This window comes from Mesoplodon densirostris, chromosome 8 (assembly GCF_025265405.1).
Source record: "Mesoplodon densirostris isolate mMesDen1 chromosome 8, mMesDen1 primary haplotype, whole genome shotgun sequence".
NCBI classification, from domain to species: domain Eukaryota; kingdom Metazoa; phylum Chordata; class Mammalia; order Artiodactyla; family Ziphiidae; genus Mesoplodon; species Mesoplodon densirostris.
The window spans coordinates 46,638,064-46,654,807 of NC_082668.1; the positions used below are offsets into that span (position 1 = coordinate 46,638,064).

Sequence of the window (16,744 nt, forward strand, 5' to 3'; positions counted from 1 at the left end):
ATGCTCCCACCCCTCCTTACTACCATCTTCAAACTCAAATGTTATCTTTTCTGAAAAATTCGCTCACCTTCCTCTAGGCAGCTGGTGGCTTCTTTTTACTGTCATTGCCTGTTTACTCATCTGTGTTCTCCACTCGTCTGTGAATTCCTTTCACTCACCTGTGTTCTCCACTAGCCTGTGCAAATATAATGACATATACTGTAGCTGTGGACAGATGGTGGGAAGGAAGGTAGGCAGAAATCAGTAGGGCAAAATATGTGTTTATGAAAGGAAAAGATGTATGTTGGCTTTTAAATACATGTCTGCATCCAAGACCACACTGTACCTAATCCATATACTAATTGATAAATTAGTGCTTCAAGAGCTAAAACTATTTTCTCTGAACAAACTGAGAATTACCAGTAAGCCAAGAATTATATATATGTTCAAATAAAACTTAATGATGGAAAACTTTGCTGATTCCAAATGAAATGTATATCCTTAAAAGAAGTACCTAGTAATACTGGCCAATAGGGAGGAGGCCCTAGTATACTATCATATTTTACAAGAGAACTGCTCAGCTCTCTAACTTTAGCACATTCTATAAACACCAGAATTAAACTGCAGTCTGTAATATGCTCCCTGTTATATTTTTACATGACCCTATGTTATGCCATTTATAAAGGCAGCTATTTATATTCCTAATGTAAAGAGGTATGATTGCTTGACTATATCAGAGTTTTCTTAAACTATTTAATGAATAAAGTTCCATTCTCAACATGAAAAAAAAATCCTTCAACACCTGCACAATCACACATAGAAGGGATTTACAAAGACCATGATGCATTACTCTAATAACAGAGTAGGGAAAGGATATACTCTGATCACAGTACTTTAAATATACTACTTTTGATATCTGAGAAATTCCTAAGGCAGAAGTACTAGGAGGTGTTAAAAGAATTTGTCCAGGAGGGTAAATCAATTTAGAAAGCTTAATGCTGATTATCTAGGGTAAAGAGAATAGAAGTGATGACAGAAAAAAAGATATGGCCAAAACAAATAATTTAGTCAGAGTTCTTGGTAAAAGAATTTAAAAGCTAGAAGTTTATTTTTATATTTCTTGTTAATTTTAAAAATGTCTTAGAACTGAACAGAAGGGTAATTTAAAATGACATTCTATTAAACACATAAATCATTTTAAATGATTAAATTAATCCCTAAAACAAATACCTACATCTGGAAAAACCAGAACTGGAATCTCTAGTAAAACTATTCTTAAACATTTTAAAACATGTTTTAAAGGGGTAATGAATTTTCCAATGCCTAAGAAAGATTTTGTCCTAAGTTGTCCCTGCACCTACAGTTAGGCTATCTACAGGTGTCATCATCCTATCAGATGATATGAGGAGTAACTGCTAAGCAAGCATATTCACACCACAGCAGAAATTAATCTACAAGAACCCTAAATGCACAGGTATTAATTAGGATGGTTGTACTGTAGTTTTATCTTACATAGAAAACATTTAAATGACAGGTGGTGAAATGTGAGTCTGTGATTCAATCACTCAAAAACTATCAGCACTAAGGCAATACAAATGTAAAAGACTTTTGAAAGTGCCTGTGGATTTTTATATGTCTACATAGAGCAATAAGAAACTAAGAGTTTGACTTTTTGTTATTTTCCTAGGCAACCAGCTGTAATTGGGGAAAAAAAGTGAGTTATGAAAGGCGGTGACTGGTTTCGCAAATGTTGACCTTCTGAGTGGGTAGTTTCTTAAGATAAAAGGAATATGCTAAAGAAAATAAGGTTCATTTACTGACTGTAGAAATTTCTTAATATGCTTATGTGGTCTCACTAAAGTAGAGAAGACTCACATCAGCAAGAAAAAAAAATCAATAAGCTAATGGGCAAAGATCAGAAGGATTCCATATTTAAGGATTGTTATTTCATAGTTCCCATGGAGATGAATACAGAAAAGCATGAGAAGTATGAGTGATGCAGAGCCACTGGCCCTCCAGATTAGACTGGCTACTACCAAGATAAAAATAAATACAATTAAGTTTTATAAGGTGACTAAATTACTTCAAAGTACTCCATAGGCTAGCCACTCAAATATCTCCTAATGGTTTCTTAATCTCATCTCCCAAGAACTGGGGTCAGAGCATTTCTGAATAGGGACAATATTTAAAAATACCTTCTCCTTGTCTTTATCTTCGGTACATAAAAAAGAAAAAGAATCACTATCTATTACTTTTAATAAAAACATGTACAACATAATACATCAAATTAAATCACTATTAGACTTGAGCTCATTTTTTTTTTTTTTTGTGGTATGCGGGCCTCTTACTGCTGTGGCCTCTCCCGCTGCGGAGCACAGGCTCCGGACGCGCAGGCCCAGCAGCCATGGGTCACGGGCCCAGCCGCTCCACGGCATGTGGGATTTTCCTGGACCAGGGCACGAACCCGTGTCCCCTGCATTGGCAGACGGACTCTCAACCACTGCGCCACCAGGGAAGCCCCTTGAGCTCGTTTTTATTAACTGAATAAATGAGAAAAAACTGTGTTTTCTTAAGAGTTCCTATTAATTTTTTTTTTTTTTTCCGGTATGCGGGCCTCTCACTGTTGTGGCCTCTCCCGCTGCGGAGCACAGGCTCCGGAAGCGCAGGCTCAGCGGCCATGGCTCACGGGCCTAGCCACTCAGCGGCACGTGGGATCTTCCCGGATCAGGGCACGAACCCGTGTCCCCTGCATCGGCAGGCGGACTCTCAACCACTGCGCCACTAAGGAAGCCCTATTAACTCTTTATGTAGATGCAAAAATAATTCTTAATGGGCAAAAGTAATCAGTAACTAATTTGAGGATTTATAAACTAAGAGAAAGGATGAGAAAATTTGGTATCAGTATTAAGATACAAGAAAATAAATTTCAATGAAGACAGAGAAGTCATTTGAAAAAAAAATAAATCCAATAATTTAACATGAAAACTGGAAGAAACCACAGAAAAAAATATAGGCTTTGACAGGGAGATCAGCTCAGTGCTTTGTGACCACGTAGAGGGGTGGGATAGGGAGGGTGGGAGGGAGACGCAAGAGGGAGGGGATATGGGGATATAAGTATATGTATAGCTGATTCACTTTGTTATACAGTAGAAACTAACACAACAGTGTAAAGCAATTATACTCCAATAAAGATGTTTAAAAATATATATATACAGTGCTTTCATAAATTACAATGAGGAACCCAAAAATTTAAAATGAACTTACAACAAAATTGGAAGGACAAATAACAAAAACAAACCCCCAACAACAACAGAAGTCCCTTTTCAGATCTAATAACTCTTTTGCACATGACTCTAAACAGGGCATATCTTTAATATTCTCTCAAATTTATACATCCCATTACCAGAACTTAGTAGCCTGAAAAAGATTAAAGGAAATATGTGAAACTCAAGCCTGAAGAGATTTTTTTCTTTAGAAGTAAATAAGTAGTAGAGGAACTTAAAAATATGTCAATTAAAACGTACTAAAATTACATGTGTATAAAACACTAGAGAACTAAATTACAGGACCTCCCTGGCAGTCCCATGGTTAAGACTCTGCGCTTCCAATGCAGGGGGCATAGGTTCAATCCATGGTTGGGGAACTAAGATCCCACAGGCCGTGTGGCGTGCGTGGCCAAAAAAATTAACAAATAAATAAAAATTTTTAAAAAGTTAAAAAAATGTAAAAAAAAAGAACTAAATTACAAATAGAATATTATATTTATATACGGTGTAATTTATAATATATTTATTTGCTTCAAATAATATAGAAAGGAAGGAAGTGGCTGAGAGTATTCGATGAAACATTAGCAATGAGTTGATAACTACTGAAACTGAGTGATGGGTACTCCATTCCAGGGGTCCTCAACTCCCAGGCTGTGGACCGCTACCAGTCCACGGCCTATGAGGAACCAGGCCGCACAGCAGGAAGTGAGTGGCGGGCGAGCGAGCGAAGTGTCATCTGCCGCTCCCCATCGCTCACGTTCACCCCCACCCCCACCCCCATCTGTAAAAAAAACTGTCTTCCACAAAACCCTGGTGCCAAAAACGTTGGGGACCACTGCTCTATTCTATCTACTTGTACATATGTTTGAAGTTTTCCATAAACAGGTATATTTTAAATTAATTATTTAATCATAATATCTTGATAGGATGGTTTATTAACATGATTACTAAATCAATAATGTTTTAGGCATTTAAAGAAAATATTATCCTTCATATAAAAAGAAGACACTAGTGATCCAGCAACAGTAAAACAACTGCTCTTACGAGTTTTACAGAATAACTAATCCATATTGTTGCTCAAAGTCTTTCACACAGTTCCTCTTGAGGACAACTCTAAGTATTTAAAAGATTAGCAGGTAAAGTAAGGCTGAACATTCACTTGGAAGTTAACCAGGCTTTATCAGAAACAAACCCAAAGCAATACATTTGAATTTAAGGAGTAAACAATTTTTTTAAAACAAACAATTAAAACAGAAAAGGCAAAGAATGCTACAAAGCTTCTCTCTTACCTTGACCAAGATGTGATGGTTTTTGAGAAATTATGTGGCCACTGCCATCTAAAACATACTGGGTGCTAAAATTATCAGCAGCTGTCCTTGTTGTAATTAAAACCTGGAATAAGAAAAACTCGAATAAAATTATGATTTTAGTTATTGCAGTGGGCTTATTATAAAATTAGACTTAAAATAATAATTACATATTTCCTTGATTGATATAAGTTCTACTTAATAAGGTCTTACAACCATTTCTCTTGAAATATTCCTTAGAGTTACACTAATAAGCAATAGGCTAGCTTACATTTTCTATGTTGCAAATTATTTTTTTTTCAAATTTTTTTTCAAGTTTTTTTATTTCAAATATTTTACTTTAATTAAAACACACACAAATCAGTATACTTGAAATGGCTATTTGTATTGTATGTATTAAATGACTTACATCTGTAAAATCAAATCAATTGCATTAGGGAAGCTTGCTTTTTAACAGACAATTCCCATAAATTTGTTGGCAAAGTGAAAAATCCTTTTGTAAAGTGATCATTCCCTCCTTCCTTTATATCCTGATAAAACTGCGCTTCTCTATTTCAAGTTAATGATTCAAAAGAATAAAAATAAATAAATTATACATATATGTATATTTATGGGCAGTTTTTCCTTAAACCCAAGCTTTGAACTCATTGTTTTAAATGTAAAATTTTTATTAATTAAAAAAACTAGCATTAAAACATGTAAGAAAGGATTCCATTCAGCATGAAAATATTTCCTAAGATGTTACAGTCATAGAAATATAAATTTTAAGAATGTCTGAACTCTTCTGAGCCATCCTCACCCTCAGCTTTCTATTTACCTACTTGGTGAGATTACTAGAAGTGTACATGCTATAACAGTAGTAAAACATTCCATTATCAGAAAATACCATAGGTAGGGAGTGGGAATGCTGGCAAAAAAAAAAGCAGGGTGGATTCAGAAAAGGGTAGCCTCCTCACATTCCTAGTGAGTAATGTTGATCCAAAACTGGGAGCAATCTTTCTCAGCCATCCGTGAACTCAGCAAAGCTATCTTAAAATAAATCTATATAATTTAGAAAGAAGCCACAAATATACAGCTCCACTGTTGGAACTCATCCAGGCCCAGTTGGGTCTAAATTTGATGGTTCTGTCACCAAGTCCTAACCATGCCCTGATTTCTGGTAGGCCAGATGGCTCTGTGGAACATGTCAGTACCATGAAGGGAAAACCAGAGTCACCACAAAAAAAATCTGGTTTCTCTAGCTTACAGTCCTAGTAGAGTCTATTAGGTTCTGTCTAAGGGTGACGTCCATAAAATCCTTATTAGAGGCTCATTGCTGCAGGCTGCTATTTCTGTCAAAACTGTTCCCTCAAAGAGTTGTACCTGAAACAAAGTTGTGAGCCTCTGTATACTCTTAAGTGATTATTCTACTTCTTCTAAAAATATATTCCATGGTTCAAAAGTTGTGTTTTAGAAGTTTTCCTGATAACCAATCTCAATCTTCCCACCTACATCCCAACTCTATTGTGTCCAACAGTGATTTCCTCTAGTAAAGTTTGTTTAAAACAAAGAAGACAGAAATTGCTAGAGATTTTCTTTCCTGTTTCTAATTTACTCTATGATTGTCCCTTTAAAAACAATTCTACATTTAACCAAGCACTTCTCCAAAATGCCAAGGTCAACTGAATTCTATTTCTATTCTCCAAAGAGCTAGCCACCTGACCTAAAGCTGGTGCCACTGAGCAAAGGCAGCCCTGAAACTCTGAGTTCTAGTACTAACCCTGCCAGTGGCTTGCTAGATGGTCCTGAATAAATGATTACACTATCATTTTAAGAGGACGGTGATGATAAGATGAAGATGATGCTAATCCTTTATACGGTTACATGGGTTTTTGTGTTAACTACTTAAGAGCATTTTACAGATATTAACGTTTTCGTCCTTTAAACACATTAGTGAATAATAAATATACTCCAGCCAAGATGAATAAACTGAAGTGCTAAAAAACAAAATAGGACCTTAGTGGTCATAATGTAACATTTATGTTATGGTAAAAAAAAAAAAAGAGAACACAATATTGTTTTCCAATAGAATGTTTAGGGTACTATGAAATGTATTTAGATAGGAAATCCTTTGCAATTCACTTCAAAAGACAGTGAAGGATAACACGCCTAAGCACGTTTCACAAAGTCATGAAACACAGTGTGTTCCTCAAAGGAAAGAATTGTATTTCAAGAGTTCATTTCATCATATGATCCTGTGTCCTGGGCAGAAAACCTTTTTTTGGACGAGGCACAGGTTCAGAATGTGTTAGCTGTGAAGCAGCTAACACACTCGAATCTGTAGCAACTCCACCATCAGGAGCATCTCCAATATTACAAATTATTACTGGTGCTTCCTGCTAGAGACACTGAGGAATTGTGGCAGTGAATGAATCTAGTGGTGTCAAGAAAATAAATAAATAAATTTATTTTAAATAATTTTAAAATGAGAGATTTATTTTAAAAGAAGTTTTAGAAGTCCTTAGAAGTTATATTAGTTATCAGTTATTACAAACTGACTGTCTGGTCCAGTTACTGCGTTTCAAGAAATTGTAGTACTATTACAAAGTTAAAATTACATAAAAGCATTTAAGTTTTAGATAAGCACAATTTTTCTCAATGTTTTAGAAAGTAAATTGAAAAGCTTAGGATGTATCCTAGCAATTCATGAGAAAAAAATATCCTCTCTTGACAAAAATTCATTGAAGATAATCATATTAAAGTTTTGTGGGTTTTTTTATTTTGTTTTTGCTGACTTTTGGACAAACACTTTGGCACAAAAACACAAATCTGAAAACTAAGGTAAATGGTCCTCATGATTCAGCTAAAATATGGACTGTGCATGGATCACTGAAATGTCTTTTTCTTTCTGTGTGAGTATGCCTACCTGCCTGTGCATAACTGCATACTATGATTTCAGAGCCTTCCTCCAGATAGTCCACTGAGGGAGACTAGCAACAGGGAGATCTTGGCCCTGGCTTTTCTCCTTTCAGCAGAGTTTTATTATTTGTGAGAAGGCTGCATTTATTTAGGAAGCAGGATATACCAAGTGTTTCAAAGATCCTGTGCCTATTCTAATTAAAGCCCTACCACAATGGCTCTGAAGGACACAGGAGGTATCCTACACTGTGGAACAGGAAGCAGGAAACAGCAGAATGAAGCTAGAGGCTTCCCTCTACTACTCTTTTACAGCTATGTGGAACCACAAATAAGGGCACCCCAACTCCCATCTTCGCTATGTGGAACCACAAATAAGGGCACCCCAGCTCCCATCTTCAAAACAGAATGACTTAGCTTCTCATTCTGCCCCCCTTAAGCCATGGAGGTTTAATGTAACATAAAACAAAAACAAATCTATACATCCCTTATCATCTCATCAAAAAATGTATAATGAACTTGATAGATCAAAATAACACACAGCACATTATAACCACTTTAAAAAATTTGGATGAATGAATCAATAAACATGAGTTTTATGCAAGAGGATGGCTGGCAACTCTTCTAATTCTTCCCAGGGAAAAACAAGAGAAAAAAGTGAACTTAAGCTACAGAATAAAGACCACTGGTGAGAATGAGAAGGAATTTACCTAGGAATGGAGGTTAAATTTTAGAAGGATTTCCTGAAAATGTTGAGGAGTCTGCATAAACTTTGAAAGTTAAGGTGAAATACTGCTTACCAACAAGAGAATGAGCAAGCCTGATGACGCCATCACCTTACATGATACAGACGCATGCTACGTTTCACATTCAAGTCCAGAATAAACATAACTTTCATCTTCATGGCACATGACCATATTCTAGATACTTTAATACATATGATTTCATTTAACTCTCAAATCATTATCTGCACTTTATAGATTAAAAAAAAAAATTGGCTCTCGGAAAAGTCAACCTGTTTTATGCCTTTGGCCAACTCTCTTATTTAAACTCTTGGAAATGATAATTAGGCTTCTGAATCTTCATCCCGAGTGTGTTCTAATTTGAAGAAAACAAAACAAATCAAAACTGTTCTGTATTCCTCTGAAAACTGAGATGTAATTTAGCCTCTATTAAAATCTATTTCAAAAAACTTACGAGTTTCTCATACATTTCCTTGGAGAAAAAAAGATCATTTTTAACATAATGTGTACAAAATATCAGCCTAAAAGGAAATAAAATCTTTTATTGTGTGTTTTATTATGTAACAGGAAGAATATATACAAAGAGTCTTCTTAAAAAATTTTATGAACAGGTCAAAACAGGATTTTCACTATCTCTAGCTCATCCTAGTCAGTACGCTTAGTAATTAGTATCAGGAATTTAACACTGGAGACTGACAAATATCCCAAAATTATTGCTCCACAAACAACAATAAATTTCAAGAGAAGTTATGCTTGATGATACGATTTTTTAAAAGCCGTATCAATTTGTTTCAGTCACTGACACCTTCATCACAGATTATGGAAGCAGTTAATTCCAGTTTTAAATACCAATAGATCACTCTGTAGATATAATTTTTTTTTTTTTTTTTACTCTTTTGGACTGTTTAAGATTGGAAGTCATTTTATAATTGACAAATTAGGAGAACTGCCCATTCTTTTAAAATGTATAAATAAAAAAACAGAATTAGATGTATTTTAAATTTCTTCAGCCAATTTTGCTGAAAGTCTACTTAATTTCTTCTTTTTATAACTAAAATTATTAACATCTTTAAAATAATCTAACAAAAAATAATTTCAACAGTTTTGGGTGATGGCTGTTTAACAGTGTGACAAAACTATATCCCAACTGCATATTATCAATCTACCGAGTCTGAGATGATTTACATCTGTATGACTTTAAAATTATCTACATCAGTTAGTTTGGCAGATAAAATGACCAAATCACTAATTTTTATTATGTAACTGCAATCTCTATCCAAAGATTTTCAAAGTAAGTTGGAGCCTTTAAAATAAACATGCAACTTCTATACCTGAAACTTCAATTCTTTTTGAATGGTAAAGAATATTGTTTAAAAAGTGAATTTTTTCCCCCAAAAAGCACTCATTAATTTGCCTTGCTGAATAACAATTTTTAATTTTTAAATGTAATTGACCTTAACAACCAGGTATTACTTTCTGTGTTTCTGAAATACTATTCAGAACCCTCCCATATAATTTTCAACTTGACTACCCCTTGATAACCACTCTATTGAGCACTGTGGGACTGAGTATATTTATTATTTTAATATGAGGTATTTTTAAACTTATAAATACCTTTATAACCATGCTAGTAAGAAAGCAGCATGACCTACTGTGGAAAACTCATTACTGAGAGGCATGAAAATGTAAATGAATTTTTGGCTTTGCCATGGATACATTATGTGTCTCTAAACAGGTCACAATTTTCATATACCATTTACTTCACTGTGCACAGTTCCTCTAAAGTAAACTACTTAGCACAGAACCCTGCATACAGTAGATACTGAAATATTAGCCGACTTATTATTAGACTGTGTTTTGAAGTTGGGGTGAGAAAACCTGGCATTTGGCTTCACAAGACCTCGTTTTCCTTATCAGTAATATAAGGAGACTAAACCATAAAAGACTGAGATGGAGACCAGCACTGGGGAGTGCTCCAGAGATGATCACTTGTGGGGGCAGGGCAGAAAGAGAAGTGAGGCTGTGCCATAGTCACAAGGCCTTGGCAGACCCCAGGGGGGCACTCTGGAGCAGAAACAGCATGGCAGAGCTGCTTCTGAATTGGAATAAGGCCTTTACAACCCCGCATCAACTAGTCATTGGATGCAGGTTGACCTGTATGAGGTGGGTAAGGGTCCACTACTAATACAAGAGTCCCCTGTATAAGAAACAATCAAACCTAAGTCATCAAAAAATCTGTGACAAAATAGTACTTACTGTAAGATTCCATTCAGATCAAGTACAGGTATGACTAATATATGTTGATAGGGATCAAAATAGCCATTACCTTTGAGGTGTACTAAATGGGAGGGGACATGACAGAAAACTTCAGGGATGCTGATAATGGTCTAAATCTTGATCTGAAGTATACATACATAAATACTCACACACACACACACTTATCTATGCGTGATTTTCCCAAAGACTTACAAGAAAAGAGAGTCCACAAAATACTGGAATATTTTCTAAGACAAACACTTGACATTGCAATATGTAAACTGAACATAATTTTTTTAAGCTTATAGTTTTCTATTATTGTGATACTTTGACAATTTTTTTATTCCTTTTGTGATTTTGATGAACAAAATTATTTTAAATATTTATACTTAAGGCATTCAAATGCTTCAAAAATAAAACAAGGCAAAATGATAAACCTGGATATCAAGTGGGCTTAAGTAATCAAATAAAAAAACAAGATAGAGAGTATCACAGGATAAGGACTTGCAAAACTGCCATCTAAAATCAGAACTACAGTGACAATTTGGAGAAATCATGGCTGAGGTACAATGCATTTTAAAAGACTAAGTATAGTACTGCCACCTAGCAGACAAAGTTGATAATGACCAACTTCAGTTCTGAAAGGTTATCATATATAATCTTAGAGGAAATACAGAAACGCTGGACAATATATTATTCAACAATACTTGCCAACATAAGGCTTAACAACTAGAACTATCTGCCAAATTTGGACGACAGCTAAAAAAGCGAATACTTTTATTCTCAAACAAATTATATGATTTCTAAAATAGCCACTGAGAACTCCAACAACAGTACTAGCACTGGGAGCTTCAAAGCTTCCTTGGTACAAACCCCATCCATTTTAAAAACAGACTCTTTGTACAAGATTCTAGGGCTATAGGTTCCCATACACAGTCTCTGGGGATAAAAATGGGCAATGGCCAGTTGTACCCTCTAGCTGCTCTTCCCTAAAATCTATCTGGAGACTCAGTGAACTCTAAATAAAGCAAGAGCTGAGAAAGATAGAGAAAGCACACGGTGTGCTGGAATTTGGGTAGAGATTTTAAGCAGAATGCACTTAACGAATGACAAGGTCTTTCCTTCTTTAGTGATGTCTGAACATCTGGATTCTAACAAGCAAGGGCCCTTAGTCCTCTGTGCCAGAACAGCAAAACCTCCCACTCTACCTCTTCCCCAACCCACACTTTTTCTTTCTTACATATAGGCATCAGCTTACAGAGCCCCAAAGTAAAAGAGTAAGTGAATACCTAGCTGGGACCCTTTCCACAGAAAACAGAAAATCTACACTTTGCCAGCATTCTAAAGGCAGAAGGGCCAAGGGAAAACCAAAATAAGCCTGAAGAATATATCATTGCTGGGGAGACTAGGCTACTAAATAGATAAAGAAATAGCAACAATATCTCATGTCCTTGCCACTTTTCTGGGACAATAAGTATAAAGTCCTATCATTTTACTGTACCTGTGCACGCTCACCCAAACAAGGTCTGCCAGCCTAAGCACAAAAGAAAGGATACACAGCCACTGGGCAAACTTAGGTAGATAAAGAGACCCTCACAATTACCATGTCACTCACTGGCACACAGATACTATCTCACTATAAAACAGAGCCTAACACACACAGAATAACAGTACATCACAAAGAAACTAGTGATCAAACATAACTGAGATACATGGAAATTAAGAGATCAAGGTTCTAGATGGGCTTTGCCACAAACTAGTTACGTAACTTAGGGCAGAGGCAGTGACGTATAATTGGTACTACGCAATGGAGTGGGTCAGGCACTGAACTTAAGGTTCATAGAAATTGAAAACATCTAGCAGTCAGGAGAGCAAAGTTCTAGCTAGGGTTTAGCTCAAGTCAATGCACATCTCTAGAGCACAATCTAGTTATCTGTATTGACTAGAGTAGTATTTCCAGAGTGCATTCCACAGCACAACAGAATAACAGTGATATGTGTCTCAATAAAAGAGTTTCATAGTCAAGTAAGAGCAGGAAATGTCTGTACTATAAACCACCAACCTCAGAGATTCACAATGCACTTTAGTGCAGTAAAGGCTCTGAGAAGTGCTTATAGTTAAGATACCTGTTTAATTTTAATACTTTTCCAAGTCAGTGGATCACTAAACCATTTTTTCCTCTTATAAATGTTACCACTGAAAAACACTCTTTGCCATTCCTCAAAAAATTAAACAGAATTATAGTAGTCCCCCTTTATCTGCAGGAGACATGTTTCAAGACCCCCAATGGATGCCTGAAACTGCAGATAGTATCAAACCCTATATATACTATGTTTTTTCCCTATGTATACATACCTAAGACAAAGTTTAATTTACAAATTAGGCACAGTAAGAGAATATCTGAATTGCTGGCATCACTGCTCTTGCACTTTGGGGCCATTATTAAGTAAAATAAAGGTTCCTTTGAACACAAGCACTATGATACCTTGACAGATCTGATAACCAGATGGCTAGAAAGTGACTAACAGGCTGGTAGTGTATAAATCGTGGATATGCAAAACAAAGGGATGATACACGTCCCAGGCAGGACAGAGCAGAACTGCACAAAATTTCATCATGCTACTCAGAATGGTGCACAATGTAAAATTTATGAGTTATTTGTGGAATTTTTCCACTTAATATTTTCCGACAGTGGTTGACTTTGGTAACTGAAACCATGGAAAGCAAAACCATGGAAAAGGGGGGACTACTGGACCATTTGATCCAGCGATTCCACTTCTGGGTATATACCCAAAAAAGTGAAAGCAAGGACTCAAACAGACATCTGTACACCAATATTCATAGCAGCATTATTCACAAGAGCCAAATAGTGGAAACAACCCAAATGTCCATTGACAGATGAATGGATACAACAGAGTATCATTCAGCCTTAAGAAGAATGAAATTCTAATACATGTTACAACATGTATGAATCTTAAAAACATTACGCTGAAATAGGCCAGACACAAAATGACAAATAGTGTATGATTTCAATTATAAGACATACCTAGAACAGTCAAATTCATAGAGACAGAAAGTAGAGTACTTACCAGTTACCAGTGGACGGGGGAAAGGAGAATAGAGGTTTATTGTTTAATGGGCATAGTTTCAGTTTGGGATGATGAAAAAGTTCCGGAGATGGATGGTGGTGATGCCTACACAACAATGTCAATGTATTTAAAACCACTGAATTGTACACTTAAAATGACTAAAATAGTAAATTTTATGTATATTTTACACAATAAAATGTATATTTTACGCAATAAAAAAAAACTCTTTGCCAAATTCTGGGTGAGTTGTCTCTTAATTCTAATATTGTGTTATTATGAAACCACTAAAATAGTCAATACAAATTACCTCACCTCAGCTACACAACAAATGGACCCCAAGGCTTCTCCACGAAAACCGTAAGTTGTCAAATTTTCAAGATCTTCATGACCACTTATTTTTGAGGTATAGTACTTCATTGCCATCACAGGTGCATCATTAGCCTTGATACCCTCACCATTGTCTCGCACCTCAATCTTATCAAATCCATAGTTCTCCTATGAAAGTTAAACAGTACTTTTAGTATATAAGGACATTAAACTACTATCACATTTACAAACAGAATGTAACACAAGTGAAATGGTTTTGTCATTTATCTATCTTTTATGGAAACTTAACATTAAAAAAGTAAGAGTTTAAATTCTTAACTCTACCAGTTCCTAGCTATGGTACTATGGGCAAGTCCCTTGTTTTCCTTGGACTCAGATTCAACTGTAAAATAAGGAGATCAGTATGATCTTCAGGGTTCCCTAGAATTGTTTCAGTATGATAGGTATTTATGTTTAAATTTATGTTTAAACTTGCCCAGAAATACTCTTCTAAGTTATATACACCTTTGTATATATAATCTCTCAAATAAAACAGAATACCATCACCATCAAAAACATCAGCTGACGGGCTTCCCTGGTGGCGCAGTGGTTGAGAGTCCGCCTGCCGATGCAGGGGACGTGGGTTCGTGCCCTGGTCTGGGAAGATCCCACATGCCGCGGAGTGGCTAGGCCCGTGAGCCATGGCTGCTAAGCTTGCATGTCCAGAGCCTGTGCTCCACAATGGGAGAGGCCACAACAGTGAGAGACCCACGTACCGCAAAAAAAAAAAAAAAAAAAAAAAAACATCAGCTGGGGGCTTCCCTGGTGGCGCAGTGGTTGAGAGTCTGCCTGCCGACACGGGGAACACGGGTTCGTGTCCCGGTCTGGGAGAATCCCACATGCCGCAGAGCGGCTGGGCCCGTGAGCCATGGCTGCTGAGCCTGCGCGTCTGGAGCCTCCGCAACGGGAGAGGCCACAGCAGTGACAGGCCCGTGTACCGCAGAAAAAAAAACAAAAAAAACACACAAAAAAACACCAGCTGGTTCTACCCACCAAGAGTCTAGCAATCATCATTATTCAATCTGATTTTTAATACTTTGTCCCTGAACTACTTATTGCTTTCATAAATAAATAAAAATCTGCTACATTATAGCTTTCTAATTTTCTTTCTGCAAATAGTCACCTAACAGACTGATGAGAAAATATAGCTAACTGGCAATCTCAGAGAGTTTTTAATTTGAAAATGGAGGGAAAAAAACAAATCATAGCTTAATATTGGTAATTTAATCCTAAAAATACGCATACATAACAAATACAAAGCCTAAATTCCTAGAGTGATTACACTTTCTATGAATACCATATTCTAAATTTGGTAGCAAGCTTCTATCGTAAGCTTTACTTCACAAAGTTTATGTGTATGGCCTTAAATGCATGTTATAAAGGGGAAAAAAATCTTCCTACAATTATGACTCTGCTATTTAAAAATAATACTTTTTAATAACCTAGAATTATATAATACTGTGTCATTACTTTTTAGATAAATTAGAAATAAAAGGTGTTGGGGGGAGACACCTAAGATCTAGTTTCTTATCTCTCCCTCGATCTAAAAATTATCTTTCTGGGAATAGGTTGTCTGCTTCATTTTATAGAAAAATAATTAACTATAGAAATGCAAATCTTTCAATATAAATAAGAACTCCAGGCACCTGAGTAAAATAACACAAAGATCTGTTTAAATGTTTAAAATAATATCTACATGTTTAATTTACTAATTACAAAAACATTCCTAGTCAGAACAGTTATTACTGTATGAAACTATAATAAAACAGATCTTATTATGTAAAGCAACAGACTTGTTTATTCTAAAATTCTACAAAGTAGGAACTGGCAAATGTCAAGAGACTTAAATATGCAGCAGGATAAAAATGTGTACTTTAATTTACTTTTTAAAGAGGACTTCTGTTGGCTCTGTAAAACGATTTCTAAAAACTATGTTTTTCTTCCAAGAACTTTGAGAACAAGACATATGTTTGCCTGCCTAAGATTCTTAAGTTAAATTTGTCAGATATAATTATATAATCCTATTTAAGTATTATCAACTGTATTCTAATCAGACTGAACTGACTACATAAAATGTCTAAGAAAAAGAAAATGTCTTTCCTTCGGTTTAATTTAATTTTTTCATGTTTATAAAGCTTTTACTATATTATTTAAAACCAAAGTAGCGGTTTGATACACTATAGAACAGCGGTTCTCAGCATCAACCAGAAACTTGTTAGAAACACAAAGTTGGGACCCTACCTAGAATCTGAAATTCTGCGGCCCAATAACTGTTTTAACAGACTCCCTAAAATTACTGATGCACCCAAATGTTATGAAAACCACTGGCATAGAGGAAAGATCCTGAATGAGTTTTAGAGCCATAAAGACCTGGATTGCAATCTCAGCTCCAGTACTTACTACTTACATGACTTTGGGAAAGTTCTCAGAACCTCAATTATTTATAAATGAGTATAGCAGTAGCTAATTCATAGAGTTTTTACAAGGACCAAATGGGTAACATATATATAATATATGCATATGTATATGAAAAGGGAAGGTCTCTTTCCTACAAAGATATTCGTATCAGTAGTCTTTATAATGCCATAATACCAGAAATAATATGAATATCTGATAATTAGGAGATTACAAAAAATGTATTCTTGCATTCACTCAAATTTATTTACCATTTATGTACCAGATACTGGACAGGTATAGAGGACACAAAAAAATATAGACCTTACCTCCATGAGCTAGTAACTTATAACAGGGCAGGTAGACCTGAAGACTAATTGTAATAAATCATAATAAGAGTCATAAGTCATTACTAACTCAAATGATTTAATATGTAGCACTTAAATTTA

General features: G+C 35.5%; 1 protein-coding gene across 3 annotated transcripts in view; it reads right to left on the reverse strand.

Moving 5' to 3' along the window:
- PMS1 (PMS1 homolog 1, mismatch repair system component) overlaps window positions 1–16,744 on the reverse strand; it is a 97,152-nt gene that overhangs the window by 73,935 nt on the left and 6,473 nt on the right. For all 3 annotated transcript variants that reach the window (XM_060106064.1, XM_060106063.1, XM_060106065.1), the window contains 2 exons: window positions 13,848–14,030; window positions 4,535–4,637 (listed from right to left, as the gene is read on the reverse strand). In XM_060106064.1, coding sequence (XP_059962047.1) covers window positions 4,535–4,637; window positions 13,848–14,030 — 286 coding nt within the window. The remainder of the gene's footprint in view (window positions 1–4,534; window positions 4,638–13,847; window positions 14,031–16,744) is intronic.